Source organism: Leiobunum rupestre, chromosome 10 (assembly GCF_980474605.1).
Source record: "Leiobunum rupestre chromosome 10, qqLeiRupe1.1.hap1, whole genome shotgun sequence".
NCBI classification, from domain to species: domain Eukaryota; kingdom Metazoa; phylum Arthropoda; class Arachnida; order Opiliones; family Sclerosomatidae; genus Leiobunum; species Leiobunum rupestre.
In genome coordinates, this window is record NC_143393.1 from 25,995,134 (window position 1) to 26,019,679 (window position 24,546).

General features: G+C 37.4%; 1 protein-coding gene and 1 long non-coding RNA gene across 2 annotated transcripts in view; both read right to left on the reverse strand.

Annotated features, from left to right (window-relative positions):
- LOC149925216 (uncharacterized) overlaps nucleotides 1-24,546 on the reverse strand; it is a 300,627-nt gene that overhangs the window by 139,664 nt on the left and 136,417 nt on the right. The gene's annotated exons all lie outside the window — the stretch shown is intronic.
- LOC149925232 (uncharacterized) lies at nucleotides 13,134-16,942 on the reverse strand. The gene is made up of 5 exons (XM_090161716.1): nucleotides 16,854-16,942; nucleotides 15,602-16,109; nucleotides 14,531-15,279; nucleotides 14,171-14,477; nucleotides 13,134-14,108 (listed from the first exon to the last, which is right to left on the reverse strand). The coding sequence occupies exons 1-5, from the start codon at nucleotides 16,940-16,942 to the stop codon at nucleotides 13,134-13,136; spliced, it is 2,628 nt and encodes an 875-aa protein (XP_090017842.1).

Consider the following 24,546-nt stretch of genomic DNA (forward strand, 5'->3'; position numbering starts at 1 on the left):
AAATAAATAGGAAACAAATTTCGAAAGGAATTGAATCCGGGGTTATTTAATTTTTCAAGACATGTTTTTCAATGAAATATAGGTCTTTTTCCAACGAACGAAAGGTATTCGTAGGCTCAGATGATACAAACTTTCAATTGAAAAAATTGATCTGGCAGCTAGTGGTTAAAAATAATTTTTCAGACAGTGTGAAAGTATTTTCAGAAAATGACGAAATTTCACCTATCAATCTTGAATTTTAAAATTTTGTTCCATGGTTCTATTTCAATTTGTTGTAATTATTTATAATAAAAAGTACTGCTACTTCATGGAATTTAAAAAATGATTTTATTAAAATAAAATGATCGGGAGCTTTCGGACCGTAGTCCTTCGTCAGCCGCTACAATATTCTGATTATATCATTTTATTTTAATAAAATAATTTTTCAAATTCCATGAAGTAGCAGTACTTTTTATTATAAATCATTACAACAAATTCACCTATCAATGTCTCCCGGTGTATATACTTAAACATAAAAATTTCTAAAATGACATCTAAAATTGTAAGAGGCTACATATTAACTAAACGAGTAATACTTTAAAATGAAGTATAGTTATGTAAAATATTATTTTTTTAAATACACCATATAGTCTAAAATTATAGCTTAAAATGTAGCTTAGGGCACTCAGCACGATTTGTGTTTTATGAATTTTGGTGTACGTGAAACCGGTAGCTGGCAAACATGCATTGAAACAGGGTTAATTGATATATTACGAAAATTTAAAAAGATGCCAATCAAATAACTAAAGATATGTAGAGTTTTATTAATTTTTTGGCTGCCATTTTCCAATCGGGCAACCTCATAGAAACGGGCGTGGTTTACAGCGGAGATATTCGCTCTCGACGTGCTAAGCAGCCTTGAAAAGTAAAGTTGATACAATACCATAGGGGCGATAGCTGGCTCGTCCGGATACTTTTGAAGCAACAAGTAGTTGCGCTATTAGTTCTACGAAGACCGAGGGGCAGCTCACTCCAATGTTATTAGGACACCCTCGTAAAATTGAATCATTATTAAATTAGATTAAAATTAAATCTGTAGCTTTCGATGTTTAAAGATTAAAAAAGATTAAATCATGTTTAAATTTCTAAACATTTTTATTAGGACACTCTGTACCAATGAGATCATGGCGATAAAAAACGGCAAAAATACCATTTTTGGATGCAAATGAAGCGATTAGCGGTCCGCGAGTTCTTTCACAGAATTAGTGCAGCAGGTATTTTAACCTAACAGTCGCTTTATAAGCAATAAATCCTTACAATGCTATCTCAATCACTATGTGCGTTAGAAACATTATTTCAACCACCCTGTCCCACAACCAAAGAAGAGCATTCTATCTTTGCACCTCCTGCTGATTTTCGAAATATTTTTGCAAAGATTAAAACCATTTTTAGAAAATTCGTTTCCGGCACGCATTTCATGAGTGTATTCGTTAGTCTTTGGAATATTTTGTGGAGGTCGGAGTATAGTTCCAGCCGCTCTAAACGCGTATTTCATATTTCTATAAATTTTCAAAAAGAAAAAGTTGCCGAGAGTAGGTTTTGTTGCTTGATGTCAAAAAGGTCTAGCTTTGATGATAACGGCAAAAAGTGTGTGTTTGTTATTGAAAAATGATATAATTTTTGATGAATATAAAATTACTGCAAGTTTAAATGTAACTAGTGATATTATTCCGAACTTCGTCCTGAGCGGCCACGCTCCAGAACGGCTCCGATAAACTTCATTTTTTGAAATTGACATCAGAGATAACAGACGCGGAAAATGTCGTGTAAAAAGTGTTTGATAAAGTTTGTGGAAAATACGAAGGATATTATACAGTGTTCCTCCTGTAAAGAATTCCTACACGTTGCCTGTACGAGTATAAAAAATGAAGAAACCTTTCGAAAAATGGGTTTTCGAAAAATATCGTGGAAATGCGAAACCTGCAAGCTATCCAGCTTAAGCAGCACTAGTATGGAAGACCCAGAAGAAAATCAAACCAACAGTGATCTAAAACTACTTATACAACAAGTAAGTGACATTCACTCAAAAATGAAGAAAATTGACGAAATAGAGGCTAAAGTGTGCAAAATTGCCGACATTGAAGTCAAAGTGAATAAAATCGTAGACATCGAAACTAAAGTAAACAAAATACCAGATATTGAACTCAAGGTCAACAAAATAGACGATATCGAAAAATCTCTTCAATTTTGTTCAAATAAAATAGATGACTTCCATGTAACCCTAGGAAACTTATCTAATGAAATTAACCTTATCAAAAATGTTAATAATAATCTCAAAGTAAAAAATTTGGAACTTAAAGTAAAAGTACAAAACCAAGAAATTTTGTTAAACGAAGTTAGGCAAGAGAATTTAGGCCAAAATTTAGAAAACACCGGTATTGAAGCAACCAAGATTGAACAACTTATTGACATTTTGAAAACACTGTCTTATGCAATTGGTACTAATTATGATGATGATGGCATAATAGATAAATAAAAAATGCTTTAATCAAAGCAGTTGGAAGGTTGATTTAAGGGGTAGTTGGGATCTATGAAGGTACAGATATTGGAAATGTTTTAGAATTAAAGAGTTATTTTTTGGTATTATTTTAAAAAGCAAAATATATTTCTAAAATAATTTCCATTGATTTTCCTCACATTTTATAGATTTTAAAACCCTTTCCTTAAATTTGAGCCTTGAAACTGTAACAGTAAACTGAGAAAATTTTAAATTGTAAAGGAGTACGCGTGTTTAGTTCAGAATTAAGTATAAGTGGTCGGGATACTTCCGCAACGCGTGTCCCCACCCCTATCGCCACGTATCCCGCCGTGGCGTGGCCGTTACACATATCTCACCCTGATTAATCAGTTATTGTGTGTGTGCTGGTGTCTAAGGCCTAGGGTCGACACCAATGTGTGTGAGTCTCAAACAAAAAAATAACAAAAAGCCCTGTATAGACGTCTGCTATCAGCGTTGCCAGGCGTACCATAATTATGGTACACTTCAATAATTTTACTTCAAAATCTTGGTCGTACCATAATTTTAGCCGTGTACCATATGGTACGCTTTTTTGCAATAATTTCCTTAAGATGTACCATATTTTCAATAATTTTTACATAAATCGAATATTATGATTTTTATTCATGTTCAGCCCCATAAAAACAAAATTGTCTGGAGCTGTAACCATAGACAGTATAATATACCGTCTATGCTGTAACTCATAATTACTAAAGTTACAGTTTGCGGCAGTTTGACAGTTCTGTTTTACTCAGCTCCAGCACGATAGCGCCATCTCTTATTTTTCCCCAAAACACAAAACCACCGACTTCCGCCTTAATATCTCTAAATTGGGTGGTTTTGACTCATGTTTCATAAAGAAAATAATATTAAATTTTTAAAAAACTACAAGTTCTCTGAATAAGAGGAAATGCAATAATTTTTCCTAGAATTCAATAATTCTCGATCAGGGGCAGCCTTGGAAATAACGGTGGTCAGGTGGTCAAAGACCAGTTAATTAATTGCTCAGACCAGTTAATTTATTCAAAATTTGGGGGGTCACTGGTCACCGTGTCCAGTTTATTAATTCGAAATAATAACAAAAAACAGAAGGTGACCAGTTTAATAATTCCAAATAATAGGAGATTACATATTAATTTAAGCATATGTAACATAATTACTCATAAGTATGGCACTAGCTCTATTTCTTTACTAACGGTTTGTTTCACAGATATTGCGTCATCCGTACCCTACGTAATATTTGACGTCATATTTGATGTCATATTTGACGTCATCGAATCTCAAATGCCGATTATGCCGTCGTATAATTAGCTCTACGTCTGATAAATCGACGGCCATTATTTTAGTAAACAAACCGATTTGAGCAAAAATGTACTACAATATAGTGTCAAGTTCTGTTATTGTAATTAATTTGCAAATTAATGAAGATGCAGGTTTATTGGAAAAATAGTTGAAATTCTCGTTGAGCTTTTCTGGCGCATCTACAAGGTTGGAGTCTTTGAAGATTATTTAGAGCCTAGGCCTAATACTTCTAGGCTTGATATGGGTTTTAATAACGCTGGTGGAATATCCCACTTCGACGTCTTGTTCCATTTTCGGAAAGCGATCACTTATTGGTCATTTTCCCCAACCTTTTATTTTTCTAAATTACTCATAATTTAACTTCATCTGCACAAACCGAGCGAGTTTATAAATTTCAATAAAGCTACATAGGGCTGACTAAAATTCCGACGCAAAAAATTCCTTCTCAATTTAGAGGTTTTCCATTGGCTTAAATAAATATGTTAGTAGCCAATAGTGTGACTCCCAAAATTACTAGGATGAATAAAAAGGTTAAAATCTAACGTAGTCCACTTTTTTACTGGTTCGTGGTGAAACAAACCGTTAGTGAAGATTTTTGAATGGAATAAAGGTACAGTGGCATACTTATGAGTAATTATGTTACATATGATTTAAGATTTATATCAATTTTGATTTCCGTATTAACTGGATTTATATGTACAGCGACTTTGCTTACTACCGCCACGGCCGCACGTCGAGCTTTTATGTAGAGTCCCTTCGCTCGCATCTCTCGAACGAGTCGAACTGTCTAACCAAGGATTCTTTATTAATAAAAAATCAAATATAATAAAACATATGATAATTAAAACTAAATCTCATCTAAAAAATACTAAGCGACTACCTATTCTCGTAAGCGTAAAGCGCCATTTTGAAGAGACTAGAATTTGTCCTTGAGATTGTCGAAACAAGATGCTCACGACCTCATAGTCTACCTAAATCCCCAGGCAGCTGCCCCAGCTTTCCTAATACAGGTTATACCGTAGGCGACTCATCCTGTTAATAAAGAATCCTTGGTCTAACCCCCCTCTGGCCTCAAACCCTCAATCCTCTAGTCTCGCTTTCCCTGGAGTACGGTAGGCTACCTGGCTACGCGGTAATGGACCGGGGACTCGGGAGTTACGAGGCCTAGAGAAAGAGAGATAGTACTATATTGTACTATTCTTGTGGTACTCATAAAATAAAGTTAACTATTTTGAATACGTGTAAAGTTAATGTTACCAACATAATCTAACTTCTAAACATGTAGTTTAGGTTTTTTAGGATTATAAATGACATTAGAACATTTTATATAAGACCAGTTTAATAATTCATAAGCTAGGGGGTCACTGGTCATAAGGACCAGTTTAATAACTCATATGCTAGGGGGTCACTGGTCATAAGGACCAGTTTAATAACTCATATGCTAGGGGGTCACTGGTCATAAGGACCAGTTTAAAGTAAAACCTTATTTCCAAGGCTGATCAGGGGTGCAATAATTTTCAGTTTTTGACCTGGCAACGCTGTCTGCTATGCTGTCGTAACTGGATTCTGCAGTTTTGGGTTTCAAACTACTACCTAGGAGGATTCAAGTAAACCTGGAGTGGTCGTCTTCCGTTTTAGGCGGGGCAGTAAAAAATTAACGGACATAAGAAGTATCGCCATCTATCGTAGAATCTTTACACTTTTAATCGACTTTTCGTCTGCTAGTTTTTCTATTCGCGTATTTCTAGTCCCGTGTTTTTAGTAGGAATAGACAATGAATTTTAATATTCGAAAACTAGCAGACGGATTTTTTAAAAACAGGTGGCGCTAAACTCGTATGTCCGCGATTCTGGCTCGCGCTGCGTTGCCGTAGAGAGAGAGTGGAGCTCGTAGTGGGGGAATACACTTTTCTATTCCAGGGTACCGAGTTTTCATATTCCTAGCTACTACCATGCTACTACTCGGAAAATATTATAACCTTAATTAACATGCTGTTTTATATGTTAAATTAAAATTTTGTACAAATACATAAGAAATTAAACGGTTAAAGGAGTTTGCAACTTTCTATGTAAGCTAATTCTCTTAATGAATTTATAAAACAGACGTGTACTAAATTATATCTATCCAAGTCTGCACTTATTATTTTAAACTTCTGGTTTAAAGTAGAATTATACATCAGTATTTAAATTTGGCATGCATCATGAAAATCTGAAGATCCTCAGAAGTCAAGTACCCGCTGGTAGTAAAAAAGAGTAACATTTAGAGTTACATTAAAATGACCACATTTATTTCTAGAAAGGACTGATAATATGTGTGCAGTTATACTGCAGTAGCCTGTTTGAAATGTTAAAGGGACTTTCAAGAAAGACCAAGTCGAATTGAAATAAGTCATTCAGTCGTAACTTTGGGTTTACAATGTACGGAAACTGAATTATGAATTTTAAATTGACTAGAGGGTCTCTTGGAAGTCTTTTTAATAAAAGAAAATTCATGACTTATCTTTTCTAAGCTAAAGGACAAGACACATGGCTCTCCTTTCACTTGCATGCTCTCTCTATAGGAAGAGACTATCATCTGTTGTCGTGAAAATAGAAGCTATAATTACATCCAAATTTCCTCTGTTAACTTGAACAGTCTTGATTAAATTTATTGCAATTCCCTTTTATTGATGACTTGTTTACCAGTTAAGTTTCTATAATGAGTTTCAGCAATTTAAATGCTGTAATTTTACACGTAATCCTTTAGAATTTAAAATTTTCTCAGTTTACTGTTACAGTTTCAAGGCTCAAATTTAAGGAAAGGGTTTTAAAATCTATAAAAGGTGAGGAAAATCGATGGAAATTATTTTAGAAATATATTTTGCTTTTTAAAATAATTCCAAAAAATAACTCTTTAATTCTAAAACATTTCCAATATCTGTGCCTTCATAGATCCCAACTACCCCTTAAATCAACCTTCCAACTGCTTTGATTAAAGCATTTTTTATTTAATATCTGTCTCTTTGCTATGCCTCAGGGCATATTTTTCCTAAAATTAATAATTTAAAATAAAAGCCATAAGTTCGAAAATAAATAGGTTTAATTTTAAATATATTTTGAACAGAAATTTTAATATTATTGAATGTAATTTAATATATTGAATATTATTTTAAATATTTTACTTAACATTGGGAAATAATGATGATAATTGGTTATGTTAAATTGAGTTTTAATTTCCCATTAAGACTTAGACAACAAGATAATAGGTGTATAACTGGTTCTAGTAAGCAAGTGCAATATGCTAATTTTGGTAAAACTTTCAATAAAAAACAGACCTTTGATGAGATAGTGTTTATGGGTAGCATAGCATGATTTGTGAAGAGCTTTTAATCGTTTACTTTTATCTCAATCATGTATCAAGAGTTTCGAACTCTGCCGAGCTTTCAAATTAAAAACCAACCATGTGTAATTTATATTATATTCACCGAGGCAAAGTGTAATTTATATTCACAAAGCCAAAAATTTATCAACAGTACTTGAATGGTGAGTCTCCAGCCCTGTTCTGGTTGTACTACCTTACAATGGTATGGCTCGTACACTACTGATGATAACTGATCCTCAAATAACAATAATTTCCGTCTACTCACTTGTTAAGCTTCTGAATAATTAAGAAGCCTTTACATAGAGGATTAAGTTTGAATGCCCAGAATGCTCATTGTTATGAAAAATTATTCAAATATTTACCATACTTCGTTACTGTAATTAAATCAGCTTGTTAAAAAAACTTATGGAAGAGATAAAACAAAATTAACTTTAAACTAAATTTCACTTTCCACAAAATTATTTCTGGTACTACCAATTATCTAAACACGTTATTTTTTACCTAGAATATATGATCGTGTAATTCGGGTTCTACGGGCTAATTTTCCCTACGAAGCAAAGGCTTAACGGTTAAATGTTAATTACTATTGCACTGCAATTAAATTAATTACGATAATGATAATTTTTAGTTAAAAAATACTTAATTACGTATAAATAATGAGATTTAAATAAAGTTCCCATAAGAAATGGTTTATTATTTCTTGAGTAAATTGCGAAAAACAACGTTAGCTCGAAGACGGCCAAAATTTGATTTTTGCATTTTTCCGGGAAACTGGATACGAGCTGATCAGTTGGCCTTCCATGTCAAAAATGATACACTAACTCATTACAGTACGAAGGTTCTTATCTACAGTCGACTAACTTTCGTTAAATGACGGGATTCTACGTTTCTCGCTGATACATTAAAATTAATTGTAGTACTGCCAGACAATAATTGTTGACAGTAAGTATAATCCCGCTAGGGATCCACAATACTGTATCTTGGTCATGAAAATCGCTTAAAATAAAGTCTTAAAATTTTTAGCGACCAGACTATTGATTCTCCTGCGCTTGGCTGTATTAATTTTAGCCATAGGAAATCGCGCTGACCCCTTAAATAAGAATGGCCGGTAGGCCATTCTTAATATTTACCGATTACCTAGAACAAATAACCAAATCCCTGTCATTCGTGTAAATGTTAGTAATAAGAAAGTTAGAGATACTTGGATAAAGCAAACAAAATTAAAAAAAGACTTAAAGGGTACCGATATTAACCCAAATTTAAAAAATAATAGAATATATGTTAATGAACAATTAACTATTGTTATTAAAAAAATCCTTTATGAAACCAAAATGGTAGCCAAAAATAAAAATTATAAGTATGTCTGGGTAAATAATGGAAAGGTATTTCTCAGAAAAACCGATAACATGCCTTCCATAAGAATTAAAACGCTAGACGATTTAAAAACTCTCTAAATTAACCTATTATAATAATTAAACACGTTGTGTAATATTTTTTAATGTTTACTATGATAGACCATACAAAAGAATTCTTAAAACCTAACCTAAAACCTCTACACGAGAGTTTTTTAACCCAAAATAATTTAGATAAAAATGGTTTGAATGTTCTCCACTTAAATATACGAATTTTGAGAAAAAACTTTGACCAATTTTGTGTTTATTAACATATCATTAGATGTAATTATACTAACTGAAACTTTTCAAATTATGGAAAATAATGAGTTCTACATAAATGGTTATAATTACTGTTTTACAAAAATGTGTCAAAACCGAAACGATGGCATAGTTATTTACGTAAAAAATGATTTAAGTTTTGTTGAGAATGTATTTGCGATAGCCAAAGCAACTATCAAAAGTATCGACGTCAAATTACCTAATAATAAAATTTTCAGGATTATAGGATGTTACCGATCCCCTAGTAACAGTGCTCTAGAATTTATTAGTGATATGAATTCCAAATTGTCTTATTATACGAATGTTGAAAATGTAATTTGGGCTGGAGATATAAACATAGATCTTCTATCGCCACGCGAGAAAATAGTTATTGAGTACCTAAACGTACTACACGAAAACGGCTTTTTTCCATGTATAAATAACCCTACTCGAGTAACTTCCACTACTAAAACGTGTATTGACCACTTTTTCATTAAGCAAAACGTAAAAAAATGAAGTGTTATCTACTACTCATATAGTTAATATTACAGACCACTATCCAATTTATATTAGTATCCCTAACATACGCGAAACAAATAAACTGAATAATTCAAAAGAAGTTATCGAAATTGATTATGAAATTTTAACCAAAAATATCGAAAAAGAAACGTGGAACTCAGTTTTTGAAGAAAGGGACCCTAATGAAGCCTCGAAACTATTTGTTGATGTATTAAAAAAACATATTGATCTAACGTCAAAAAAACTACATATTTCTTTTTCTCATAAAAATAAAAAATAAAACCTTGGATAACAAATTCAATAATTGTATCGATAAGGAAAAGAGATGCATTAGCTAAGCGTATTAAAAAAGAACCATTTAACGTTGCATTAAAAAATTATTATATAAAATATCGAAATAAATTAACCCAGTTAATCAGATCCATAAAAAACGACCACTTTAAAATTAAAATAGAAAATTGTAACCGTAACTCCAAATTAATATGGAAAGCTATAAATGAATCAACAAATAACTCTAAAAAATTCAACCAAATAGACAAAATAAAATATAAAAATAATATTTATATAAGCGATAAACAACCGAAAGAAATAGCGAATTCTTTTAATGAATATTTCTCTTCTATTGGTGAAAAATTAGCTAATGATATCCTCACGACTAATGTAAATGCATCCTCTAACACAGACCCAACTGAAATTAATACCAGGTCTCTTTTTTTCTCGCCGGTTATTCCGAATGATATAAAAATAATAATTACATCTTTAAAAAATTCTAATTCTAATGGCCACGACGGCATAGATATTAAAACCTTAAAAAAACTAAACCCGTACATAGCAACTCCCTTATCTCATATTATAAATTTATCATTAACCTCGGGAATTTTCCCAGATATATTTAAAAAAGCAATAATTATACCAATATTCAAATCAGGAGACAAAACGGAAGTGGGAAACTACCGCCCTATTGCCCTTCTTAGTAACATTTCTAAAATATTTGAAAAAGTTATAAAAAATCAGTTAATTAACTTCCTAGAGAGCTCAAAATATTTATCGAAAAATCAATACGGTTTTAGAAAAGGTCTTAGTACTAGCGACGCTATTTTTGAGCTAACAGAAATGTTATATAAAACCATTGATCAAAATGTAAAATCTATTGGCGTGTTTTTGGACTTAAAAAAGGCATTCGATACTGTCTCCCACCCTATATTAATACAGAAATTAGAAAAAGCTGGTATACGTGGAGTTGTATTAGATTGGTTTAAAAGCTATTTACTCGAGAGATATACAATAGTTAAAATAAATAATACCATAAGTAACTCATTAGTAATGAAATTTTTTATACCTCAAGGTACAATTATTGGCCCGATATTGTTTTTAATATACATAAATAATCTATGTAACATCGAAATTGATGGGAAACTCGTATCGTTTGCGGATGATACTGCATTGCTATTTGAAGGAAGCAGTTGGGCAGAAGTTTTTTCCAAGACACAAAGGGCTTTAAATAGAGTTTATATGAAACTTAAGGAAAATTTATTAACACTCAACATAAATAAAACTAATTATATTTGTTTCTCTTCGAGAACGACTATAGACTTGTTACATGAATTAAAAATTCACGAAAATAATAATTGTAGAAACTGCACTGTAAAATGTTTAAAGTTAGAAAGAGTAAATAAACTAAAATATCTGGGGGTAATAATAGACAGTAATCTAAAATGGAATGAACATGTGACCTATATCACTAATAAAATTCGACTATGTATGTATAAATTCCGTGAAATTAAAAACTTTCTAGAAATACCGTGGTTAAAAACAGTATATTACGCCCTAATTCAATCAATTATATCATACGGAATAATCGGCTGGGGTGGTACTTATGAAACTGCAATCGTACCATTAGAAATATTACAAAGAAAAATTCTACGCATATGTCTGAAACGAAATTATTATTACCCAAATCAATTACTATATGATGAATTTAAAGTTTTTTCTGTTAAACATTTATATGTTAAAGAAATTTTATTATACACTTTCAAACACAGACAACTTATCGACTTGACTAAAACTTACGACACCAGATATGGTGAAGTAGGAAATTTATTTACGCCGAGATCCTATAAAACGATCGGCCTAAAACATGCTCGCTATCTAGGTCCTAAACATGCTCGCTATCTAGGTCCTAAACATGCTCGCTATCTAGGTCCTAAACATGCTCGCTATCTAGGTCCTAAAATATATAACTTATTAGATCAAGATATAAAAAAATGTACCAATTTCCATATTTTTAAAGAACAAATTCTTACATGGCTAAAGAAAACTGATCTTTTAAAATTAAATAATATGTTATATACTTTGTGAAGTTAAAACTAATTTCTATGTAACGCGAAGTTCGGTTTTACTAATTGGTCTTGTTAATTAAGTTAAAAAGTATACTATCAATGTTTCTGTATAATTTTAAGATAGTCCCAGCCACGCACGAGTGTTATACTTATGTGGCAAAGGGACGATGCAATATATGTTGTACACAAATGTAAAAAATATAATAGCATCAATAAATTAATAATAATAATAATAATAATGTCAAAAAGGTCTAGCTTTGATGAAAACGGCAAAAAGTGTGTGTTTGTTATTGAAAAATGATATAATTTTTGATGAATATAAAATTAATGCAAGTTTAAATGTAACTAGTGATACTAGCATCAAATTAACCTCAACACCTATAACGTCTTTAAAGTGCAAATCTAAACTAATCGGAAATAATTAAGTTAAATTCCCGTGAGGTTTATCCCTCCGTTGCTATTTCCCGTGAAAGTTATCCATCCGTTGGTATCTCTACGACTGAAAAAGCCAACCCAGATACTGTAAAATGTGGTAAATGCCAATCACTCGAAGAGAAAGTAGAGGTCAATTCTCTTGAAAACAGTCTACTTAAAAAAGAAGTTAATTTAAAACAAGAGGAGATCAACGCTATTATTAAAACAATTGAAAGTGAAAAAGCCAAAAATCTTCATCTCTCCGTAGAGTTAAACAGTAAAGTTATAAATGTAACTTCTTTATAAAAATCAATTATTTTTAGTGCTTAAGGCTTGATCTTGCTCATCGCTTCTGCGTTTCTTCCAACACTGTGTCCAGAGTAACTATTAGGTGGTTAGTTACATGTACCTACAGTTGGTCCAGTTATCTATTTGAACTCCTAGAGAAGTTATTCAACGTAATATGCCCAATGATTTCAAAGACCATTATCCAAATACAAAGGTCATTCTAGACGCATCTGAAATCAACTGTGAAACATCAAAATCTTTGTATCTACAATCAGGGCCCTAATCAAATTAAAAGTCAACGACTAGTTTCAAAGGGTTAACCGGAATCAGTCCCGATGGTTTGGTAACTTTTGTATCCGCACAATATACCGGATGCATACATTGAGTTGGGAATATTAATCTAGAGGTCCAATCAAAACGTCGGATTTCGGTATTTCGCGAAACAAGTTTTTAAAAAATAAGAATACTGCCGTCTGCTCCCAAATGACGAGAATACTTTATCATTCTACCCGTGGCGCCGTCTATCTCCCAATGGTTCGTTCAAATAAGACGCGGGGGGGGGGGGGGGCAGAATAACAATAGTAGCGGGGATTGGTGTATATAGCAACGAGGCCTTCACACCAGGCGCACAGGGAGAAAAGTCCGCGAACAAACGTTATTGAGAAAGAACAAACGCGCTGAAAGGGATACACATCAGAAAAATAAATACCAAAAGAACAATAATCACAATCTTCGCGGAAAAGCTTTACGAAGAAGTTTACAAGTGTCCAAAATCACATCTTGCCAACCCGCGTGAACGGCGGTGAGAACACCCACCACGGAGTCCGGGAGACCCCGCACCTGGAGCGAAAGGTAGAGATTCCGCCGAGGGGTCGCGAAGGAGGCACACGCGAACAGGACGTGTTCGGCGTCCTCTCGTACCGCACACCGAGGGCAGGAGTCCGAGTTCCGAAGCCCGAAACGATGAAGAACCGCCTTTGTGGGAAGTCTGCCCCAACCAAGCCGCGCGAGAAGAGTGTCCTCCAGTCTAGGAAGTTGAAGGGCCAGAACGGCTCGAGAGTCAGGGTTAGGCTTCGCAGCCAGGAGAGGCCACTGGGCTGCGAGAGACCGCCAGGTGCGAGTCCACGAAGAGGTGATCGCTTTCCCACAGACACTCTTTAGCTCCGAGAGTGTCGAGGGAAGGAAGAAGTGCACCCCCTGAGGACGTTGAAGCTGGGTGACCCCGGCCAGTTTGTCCGCCGTTTCGTTGCCTGGCACTCCCACGTGAGCTGGGCACCAAAGGTAAGTGACGGAGCGGGGATAATTGTCACATAGATCATGGATTATTGAAACAACCGGATCAGAAGAGCGCGTCAGCAGTTGGGTGAGGGCACTCTGAGAGTCGGAGCAAATAACCAGCTCAGCAGGCACATTTGTCACCGCGTATGAAAGAGCCATCTGGATAGCGAGGAGCTCAATCCGGTTGATAGGATGCCCGGAGTCCACGGAGGACCTCACGCCGACGCCGAGGGCTGGAATCGCGAAAGCCGCACCAGCAACACCCGAGTCCGAGGAGAGCGAGCCGTCCGTATAGATGACCGTAGCATCTCTGGCGTAAGGTTCGAGGGTCGCGAAAAAGAGCTGCCGAAGCGCGTCAGATGGCAGGTCTCCCTTGGTAGAAGAGAGCCAGCGAGGAATGATCGTGGCCGCTGGTGGTTCCTACTCCGGTGTTCGCAGACGAGGGAGTAGTTGAAAAGCCAAGTGAGATTGTACTCCTGTGCAAGGCGCCACGCTCGAAGAGGGAAAGGAAGTCGGCCCGGTGGGAAACGGTCCTCGATGAGTTCCAGAGAAGGTAGGGTAGATCGCAATAGGGAAGGATAGAAATCGGGTGTGTCAGATGCTCCGCATGGAGCGATGTTAAAGAGATCCAGGAGGTCTCTCTGAAAACGCAAAGGAGGAATGGCTGCTTCGGATTCCATGAGCCGGATGGGAGTGGACTGTGGAACTCCTAGGATGACTCTGAGAGCGGCATTTTGAACCTTGTCGGGCTTGCCGGGCGTGGTAGCTGTGGCCGAGGCGTAGAGAGAACTAGTGTAGTCCAGCCGAGAACGAAGGAAATGCGTGTAGAGAAGGCGAAGGACCTTCCTTCCCGCCCCCAACGAGTCGCGGAGACGGCTCTCAGAAGGTTAAGCCGCTTCAGCGAAGAAGCAACGAGGACCTCGATGTGTGGGGACCAGGACAGCTTGTCGTCAATCAGTGCTCCGAGATACCGATAGGACGATACCCGAGAGAGGGCAGTGCGCCCGACCGTGGGGTGAAGGCCGGCCTGGATCTGCTTTGATTTGGTGATGATCATGAATTGGCATTTCAGTGGTTGGAAATTTAGACCCCAGGTGATTCCATAGCTCGAGATATAATCGAGAGCAAGCTGCATCGCAGGGAAGAGGCAGCTGAGGTTTGGACCGCAAATCCACGTGCTGATGTCATCCGCATGTACCCCTTGGTCAACCGGCCTCGGACACAGCTCGGGAATGTCGTCGAGCATGACGCAGAATAAGATTGGGCTGATTGCACTGCCCTGCGGCACGCCGCGGGTAACTGAGTACGGCTTTGAGAGTTTGCCATTAACTCGGACTCGGAAGGTACGGCCATCCAAAAAGCTCTCCACCCAGCGGAGGAGGTTTCCCTCAAGGCCCCGGCGTTGTAGCTTATAGAGTAGCGCCTGATGGTGGACACTTCCAAAGGCGTCTTTTAAGTCGAGGAAAACTGCCAAACAGTGGTGATTAGTCGGCAGGGCCCCTTGAGCAGCGGTAACAAGCCGGAGGGCGTTATCGGTTGCCCGGCGCCCTTTGCGGAAGCCGGATTGCTCCGGCGGAAGCACGCGATTCACCTGCAGAAACCAAGTAAGACGGCCAAGAACAAGCCGCTCGTAAATTTTGCCAAGGTTCGGAAGGAGGGAGATGTCCCTGTAGGAAGTGGGGTCTCTGCATGGTTTGCCCGGCTTGAGTATGGGATGAAGAATCGCATGCTTCCACCGCGAGGGCATGATGCCATCGGCCCAGAGACGGTTGTAGAGCCTGAGAAGGGCTGCGCGAAACGCTGGGGTGGTGTTTTTAATGATTAGGTTCGAGATGTTATCGGCGCCAGGGGCCGTGTTGTGAAGGCCGGATATGACGCCGTTGAGTTCCGGCGCCGAGAAGAGCGCGTTGTACCTGGCCGGTGGACGTGCAAGAGAAGTCTCTGGGACGTACGCTTGAGCCGGCGAGAGTTCTGGGGGAGTATGAATATTCTCCGCAACTTTGGACGCTAGGCACTCTGCAACTTCCCTTTGGTCTGTGAAAAGAACCACCCCCTTCTGCAGCGTGAGAAGCTTCGGTGCGAGTACGCCAGTCTTGAACCATCTGAACTGGGACCAGATTTGCGGCAGTGGCGTATGAGCATGGAGCCGATCGCAGAAGGCCCGCCAGCTGGTCTTCTCCCTGACCAGTTCCTTGAAGATCGCCCTTTCCCGCTTTTAAAGAACCATGTCCGCAGAGAGGCCCGAGCGTTGGGCTCTGCGCCGCGCCGCAGTGACGACAGTAGCCTTCGCCGAGCAGTGGGTATCCCACCAAGGCGGCTGGCGAGGCGTATACCTCCTGTGGCCGCTGGTGAGAGGAATCGACGCCTTCGCCGAGTTGAAGAGAAGGGATTCCGCGGAGGAGACTGTAAGGTGTTCTTCGCCTAGAGCATAATCAAGGACAATGCGAAAATGCTTCCAGTCCGCTTCCGCGTAACGAAAGTGAGGGGTACTCTCTTCCTTGTGGGCATCGTGAGACGCTTCCCCTATGAGAATAGGTAGGTGATCGCTCTTTCCTCTCTGCAAGACACGCCATGGGAGACCTGCGGCCAGGTCGAACAACTGGCTCTGTTTCCAAGTAATGTGAACGTGCCCAAATTAAAAAAGGATTTCAATTTACAATAATTACTTTGTACTGAGTGTCAAATCCCAATCCGAGTTGTTGTTCTGACTAAATATAGAGAATGGATATTTGCCTTGTGAAAGCTATTTAGGTAAATTTCCACTTATTAGTCTTATTAGTCTTATTCAAACAATGGCACTTGTTATCTTAACCTCGACGAGCTTGGAGCCCTACCAAACTGTGTTTTTTTCATTTTATCGTACTATTATTTTGCTCTTAACTGCTAGCAAAAGAACTATTTCCACTAGCGCACAAATCAGCTTGGAATTTTTTCGCAGTATCCTTTAATTCAGATTCAGATCTCTCCCCATACCTGCTAGCTTCGTACAGTCTGCTAGTTACGTTGGGTGCCGAACCATTCTTTCGGAGATCCCCAATTGATATCGTGTGATTTGATTGGTTTTACGTTCTTCCCCTCGGACGATTCCCCTGCTGCGGTAACTCAGTACACGAGAGCGCCGCTGGTGCGATGCTATACCCATTTCTTTCAAATGAGACAACATACTTAGCATGATTACACGTGCCCAGCCTTCCAGCTTTACACCCACAACCTCCATCAGTTATGTTATCAGGCTGAGATTTTATTGCAACCATTGGAGTGTAAAGCTCGAGTCTTTTCCTTTGGCTACGGACAGTGGCGTAACTAGGAACTCCGCCCCCCCTCCCGCGAAAAATAACTCGGGGGCCCTTTTAAAAAGCACCGATTTTAATCATAAACATTTGGGGGCCCCTAGTTCTCGGGCCCCCCCCCCGCGCCGCGGGGTCTGCGGGGGCTCTATTTACGCCACTGGCTACGGAAGCCCTACACTTTAGCTTAAACTACCGTTGTCATACTAAAATTAAAAAAATTTAATTAAAGTACAGAAACCATATTAAATTTTAAAAACACATACATAACTGTTGAATGAGGTTTCAACTGATCCACTGCTTATGCTTTCGGTGGCGAACTTGTAGCTTCTTTCAAACTTGCGTTTCGCGCCCTTAATTTTCTTAAGAAATATTGGTTTTGTATAAAAATGTAATTATGTTTTCTAGTTAGAATTAGTTCGTCATGGTTTATCATTATTGTAAGGTGAAGACGCAAGCCCGAAAAAAAATATATATATTTATATGTTGCGGTGGCGAGTCTAGCGTTGGTTCCTATAACGTTTCTTTGTAAACTCTGTACTCTTAAAACGTAAAAACTTACTTGCCCAAATAGTTGGCTCGGCTCTTCAAACAAATCTGATATATTGATGAGGAATAATATAAATACTTGGACAAAGTAGTGCTCGGAAATGGTATTTGTTTTTGAAAACTACCCCCTCGGCCCCCCTCCATAGCCTTTCCCATAAAAAGGTGGGTGGCGCTCAAGACATCGCAAACTGACAGTTTTAAAAACTAGTAGCAACTCTCGAAGAGTTTTAAATCCTAAAGACAGTTTCAGATGTTACTTCAAGCTCATATCTTAGTTGCCGACGGCATCTCGGCTGCCCCATGGCAAAACCTTTTAACCAGAGCTGGAGATTAAAGTAAACCGATAGGTTTACTGTTTATTCTTACCATCGACTCCTGCTTTCCACTCCATCCCCGTTTAGCTGTTTATCCCGTACCCTATCGTGTAGCATTGCGCTATATTCGATCGCTAAGACCCGATTTTACACTTCAAATTTGCAAAAACATCGCATTTCGACACTTTTGTATACAGTACGGTCTAGAGAACAAACTACTTATCGTAGGTGAAATCGGAAAACACCATTCAATTTCTGACATTTCAATCCTCAGACTTTGCTATATTTCCAGTTAATTTTAGTTAGTAAATCATCGAATACAAATTCAGTTAATAATTTATCAGCTCTAAAAACAACCGGCTAGAGATAGAGGGAGCTTTTCGGGACGGGAGAAAGGGGAAGACGCGGGGGTGGAATACTTGTCTAAGAGGGAAAAAGGGCCGTGATTGGCCCTTTCGCTTTTAGCACGCCAGTCGCAGAGTTGCCATAAGTGATTATTTAGTTTTTAAATCTGATAGTGCAACGTTCAAGGTATTTATAATTATATTTATTCAGACCCGGTCCTATACTTTGACCGCGTTTACATGGTCGCACTTTACGCGACGAACAGAGCGTTCTTTTTTGGTTCGTCATGTAAACGCAAAAATTCGACAGAACGTATCGCTCCATTTTTGGTAGAAAGGTGCGACAGCATGAGGTAAATTTTTCAAATTGGAGCGACTCGAAATCGCCAAAAAGACACTGTCGAACCCTTTCGTAGAGGTTTTTTCCTAAAACATCCTCCGCAAAAGACTTACCGATTCGGAAATTAAAGCTTTGATTAATGTTATTCATGAAAAAAAGCTGCTAAGTATTTTAGAAGGGATAGGGCAGAATAATGCAGACATTTTAAAAAATATCGAAAAAGAGTTGAAAAAATTAGGGTTTCAAAATAAGGATTGGCAACAAATTAGAAATAAATGGAAAAATTTAAAAAGGAATTTATTAAAGAAAAATCTAAGCGATCGAAATATTGTTATTGATTCGTTTCAGGCTACACGCTGTCGTAATGATGGCAGACATTGAGAAAATGATCACATAAATCTTAGTCCATTCGTTGGACAAGAATCTACAACGAATTGTCTGGCGCACAAGTCCATCAGAGCAATTACTACAAGTTACTATAGTACTGCGTCTGCTCCGTTCCTTGCGACACGAACGCTCAAGCAACTAGCGATAGACGTTCAACAACAATATCCTAAAGCAGCACTGGCTCTAACTGAAGACTTCTATGTCATGATTTGATGACCAGAGCCCATAACTAAACGAGTCATTCTTTCTGAAGTAGCTAAGATCTTGGATCCGATGGGACTCTTAGACCCGATAATCATCAAAACGAAACTCTTACTTCAAGGTTTATGGAAACTCAAGTTGGATTGGGACGATCATCTCCATGAAAGTGTTAACCAGAATTGGAAGGCGTTTCAGATAGACCTGAAGGAAATCAAACGATTAAACATTCAGCGTCACATCTCGCAACAGTGAGCTCAAGAATTCAGCCTCCAAGGTTTCAGCGATGAGTCCGAGAAGGCTAACGCAGCGTCAGTATACTTACGGATCAGAAATCAGGATGGTTAAGTACAAACGCATTTGATCGCAGGAAAAACCAAGGTAGCACCCCTGAAACAAGTGTCATTACCGAAGCTCAAACTTTGTGGCGCCGTGCTTCTCATTCGTCTAGTCAAGACAATCCATGACGCACTTAAGAAAACCACCTTAGAAACTTACTGTTGGACAGACTCGATGACGGTCTTTGGATGGCTTGCTTCACCACCACAACGTTGGAACACGTTCATCGCTAACCGAGTATCAGAGATCCAAGGTTCGGTCACAGGAGTACAATGGCATCATGTCAAAGGTGAACACAACCCAGCTGATAGCGCCTCTAGGGGTATGTCCGCCGTTGAATTCCACAATTATTCATTATGGTGGAATGGGCCGTCTTGGCTCAATCAAGCTACGGAATCCCACCATCAAGTCATTCCAGACGGAACTGAAGAGTGCCTACTCGATGCTCGACCTATTCCTGCATTTTCTACGCTGGGTAATGTAGATGCGTCCTTACTTGATAATTACTCATCATTGTCCGTGTTACTTCGAGTTACGGCGTACATCCATCGATTCCTGAAAAACACTCGAACGTCCAAACCTAACAGGACAACTGTTCCGTTATCTGCAACCGAAATCGACTCCGCACTCAAATATTGAGTAAAGACTGTTCAACAACAAAATTTCAGTGAAGAAATAAGATGTTAAAGACATCTTCACCAATTCTGTCAAAAAGTAAATTACAGTCATTGATCCAGATGAATTACTTCAAGTTGGAGATCGGATTCGAAGAGCAAAAATGAATACCGATCGATTTCATCCGATGATTTTACCACGAAGAAACAAATTAACATTTCTGATACTTGTCCATGAACATTTAAGGCATTTACATGCCGGTCGCAGCTGCTTATATCAGTCATTCAGCGACGCTTCTGGGTATTCGGCATTCGAGATGCGGTCAGATTTCATAATCGACGTTGCGTGCCATGAGTCCGACAGAAAGTGACCATCCTCCAGCAAAAAATGGCAGATTTACCAGCAGCACGCGTCAACCCAGCTAGAGCGTTCTTACGATGCGGTGTGGACTACGCCGGCCATTTCAAGGCGTACGTAACTCTCTTCGTTTGTTTTGTAACCCGAGCGATTAACTTTGAAACTGTCAGCGACATGACTGCAGATGCCTTAATAGCTGCCTTGAGACGATTAGCAGGTCGAAGAGGATAGAGCTCCGACATTTATAGCGACTGTGGGTGCAATTTCACGGTCGACATCGAATGAAGGTATTTGCTGGCATTTTAATAATAAATAATCACACTTCCTTAAACATCATTAAAACACATTCTCATAAAAAAACCAAATGTAAAATTAATTATTTATGTACAGTCCCGATCAAAACATTCTGGCCGTTTTCTCTTGTCAGCCATTTTGTTTCTATTTTAGGTAGTGAGCCGAATGAGGGCTTCTATGAAAGAAAACCGCCACGAAAATAATATGCATTGAAATTTTTTGCCCTGCGACCATTTGCTCGCACCCTAATTGTGGTGGGGCATCAATTTTGACCTCCGATATATCGGCCTCCATCGGTCACTATATTTTCCTATCACTGCCAACTTCAAAGTTAGCCGTGGTGTTATCTAAAGTTTAAGTATATACACCGGGAGACATTGATTGGTGAAATTTCGTCGTTTTCTGAAAATACTTTCACACTGTCAGAAAAATTATTTTTAACTACTAGAGCTCTGCAAGATCAATTTTTTCAATTGAAAGTTTGTATCATCTGAACCTACGAATACCTTTCGTTCGATGGAAAAAGACCTCTATTTCATTAAAAAACTCGACTTGAAAAATTAAATAACCCCGGATTCAATTCCTTTCGAAATTTTTATTACTATTTATTTTCATTGGTTTTCAGAAAACTAAATGTCAGGTAACCGAACCTGGTGACATTAATTACAGTAGATCAGTTCAGATCGGTAATGAATCAAGTACAGTTTCAGGTCACGTAACTTTGTGAGGGGAAAGATAAACCTGATCTGATTTATGGATTATCTTCAAAAATCTGAGAAATATCTTTGAGCAAAGATCTAAGTGTAGTATCTGTAAAACAAAGCCGCTGAAGCCATTTTCGCAGTGGATCTTTACCTAGAACCCTTTTCAAAATGTTAGGCGCGTAGGACTGAAAAATCAAATCAAATCAGTTTATTATCATGATTTTTTTATGATACAATGTTGTGAGGGGCCAAGTCAACAGCAACTTATAGCCCTTTTTTGTATTATTATTTTTTTATTAACTATCTTAAAAAATCGATATTAAATCTCAAATAGAACAAAGAAGTAAATAACAAAACACAAAAGAAAAACAAAATCTATAAAAGAGTTTAACATTCGACTATGAGATATTTTTAAAAAAATATAAATTTAAAACATATTATATATGCGGCGAATTACAGAAAAGCAGAGGGAGCAAAAGAAAGCATAAATAAAATAAACAATAAAATAAACAGGGGACAAATATCTTCAGATGACAAACGCAATTTAAATTAAACGTGGCCTTTTTCCGTAATAAATTTTTTAGGCTTATATAGCTAGTAATCATTACTCCACTAGTCGCCACTAACCTTTTTGTCGAATCAGCCGAGACTAATTAAGAATTGAAACGCTTTTAAAAATTGAAACTAACGCGGACATCGGCCAAATCATAAACCCTTATTGAATCGAAACAGAAAATTCGTCATTATAAATGTTAGCTCCGTTTCTAAAAGTAAATATTTTTTAAATTTGAGACATAATTATATTTTGGTTCATATTTATAGCCATCAATATTACTTCGTTACTTACGGTTCTACACACGCGTTGCAATAATTTTGTATTACTATGTAAATTTAATTATTTGCAATTGGAATGATTAAATAACATTTCCAATCAATGGTATTGCACCATAAGCAGGGTATTACACATAAAATATTTTGCTTAATCTGATTAACTTTTAAAGCCAAACGCTGGAGTTAAATAATTAAAAAAACTACAGGAATTAAAAATAGGTACTTTTTCCTCATAACATTAATTATTTAATGTCTTCTTAAATTCTAAACAATTTTGACTTTTACTTTTGATGGGATACGGAGAAGTTGCTCAAACAATTCTTGTTGTTTAATACACTGGGGTGTTTCGATTAGTAATTCGTAAGCTCTATTGTATCAAATTGACCATCTCCGGCTCTAATACATGAGTGAGATCGACGTTCTATTTCTACAATTACAGGCGTGTTACGGATAGTCTTACAAACAGTAACGTAGCCAGGATTTTGGTTCGCGGGGGCACACCATTCAAAAAAAGTAAAAAAATACAAATATTTGTACGTACCGTACTTTTGTCTTGTATACTAAATCCCTCAGATAGCCCCAATTACTTTAAAAGTGTGAAACAAAAAGTGCCTTTATTATTAAAAACTGAATATCTTACATAAATCTAATTTTAATTTCATTTGAAAGGTAAACAATACTTGAAAAGGTTTGTATTCATTGTCAGACTAATCTAGATGACCCCATGTAATCGGTGTACAGAGCCGTACCTTTGACTGTACTAATGGGATTACGCGTAATCTTTGAAGTCCCTGCCTTTGGCAGTGCTAATCTAAGCGTAATCCGGTGTACAGACTTTCTAAGAGTGGTTAGCCCCTCGGTATTAGCCTAGCTGATTATTATTTTTTTGAACACGTCCTCGAGTTTACGTCCTAACTTTCGGAAACACCCTGTACATGGTACATCTCTACGTGACAAGCTGAACAATAGCCATGATAATAATAATACTATTTTCGTGAGGGTCAACAAAAATCCCCTACTTAAGAAAGATTTTTCTTAGAACGTTTTCATAAGATATGAGAAAGGGTGATTTTTCTGTTTGGGCATTGCAATTCGGAAGGCAAAAAGAAGAAACCAAGAAAATGAAATGATATCCCATCCCGATAAGCCGTCATATAGCCGAGATTAATTTAATTATTTAAAACATTTCTGATGAATATCTTACAAAAATCTAATATTAATTTCATTTGTAAGATTATCAATACTTGACAATAGTTTGTAGTCATTGTCAGACTAATCTCACTTCAAAATATTCATTATTGAACTTTTGTAACTGGTTTTTATTTTCTCGCTTCACCGATTAAATCTGATGAATTTTATATAAAAAATTTGGTTCACGGCAGAATATCGTTGGTAAGATTTTCGGCTTGGTGTAGTTTTTTTGGGAGCCATATCTTAAACACGTCCTCGAGTTTACGACGTAATTATCTGAAACACCCGGTACAACACACATCATAACAATAATACTATTTGCATGAGGGTCAACAAAAAGCCCCTACTTAATATAGATCTTTCTTAAATCATTTTGATAAGTTATGAGAAAGAGTGACGTTTCTGTTTGGGCATTGCAATTCGTACGGCAAAAAACAGAACATAAGAAAATGAAGTGATATCAGAAATACATGAACTGGTGATATTCCATCCCGATAAGCCGTCGTATCGCCGAAATCAATAACGCGCGTCATATCGATACCGGTGTGACGATATGAGCACAGCGGATGAATATCAACATATTACTGGAGGGTTTTTTCCACACAGATGATATTTCCCAGACGCGGTACGAAGATAACCGGTTAAGTATTAAGCGAACAAGTATCTGTCCTATAAATAGTGGTGGCTGTCCATGTACAAAATCACTTGCAACTCTCGCGACGACCGTAAAAGAACCTCGTAGTAGTCCAGAAACCAACTTCCATCGTAAGTGTTAAATATTTAGAAACTTTTCAACTTCTAAATTGAGAAAAAATAGTTTTTTCTACAGTAGCATAGGCTACACATTTATACCCTGCCCTATCTTTAAATGAGATTAGTGTACAACACTGATTTTACATTAAATCCCAGGTTATTAATTTTTTTAAAATTTTTTCCCGAAGATGAAATCCATCTTTGTTTTCGCTATTGTCGTCGCCCTGATGTCCTGCGCATTCTGCCGACCCCAGGACGGCCCTGGAGCCCCCGCCCCGGGAGAACCAGGCAAGGAAGGACAGGACAGATTCTTCTTCGGAAATCACGGACTTCACCTCGGAAACAGCAACGGAGG

Coding starts and splice junctions, on each gene's coding strand:
- LOC149925232 (XM_090161716.1), bottom strand. CDS start 16,942: ATGGTTGCAATAAAATCTCAGCCTGATAACATAACTGATGGAGGTTGT. Junction 15,280..15,601: donor CTTGCACGTCCACCGGCCAG/GTACAACGCGCT, acceptor TGGTTTCTGCAG/GTGAATCGCGTGCTTCCGCC. Junction 14,109..14,170: donor CTCTTCGAGCGTGGCGCCTT/GCACAGGAGTAC, acceptor ACACCGGAGTAG/GAACCACCAGCGGCCACGAT.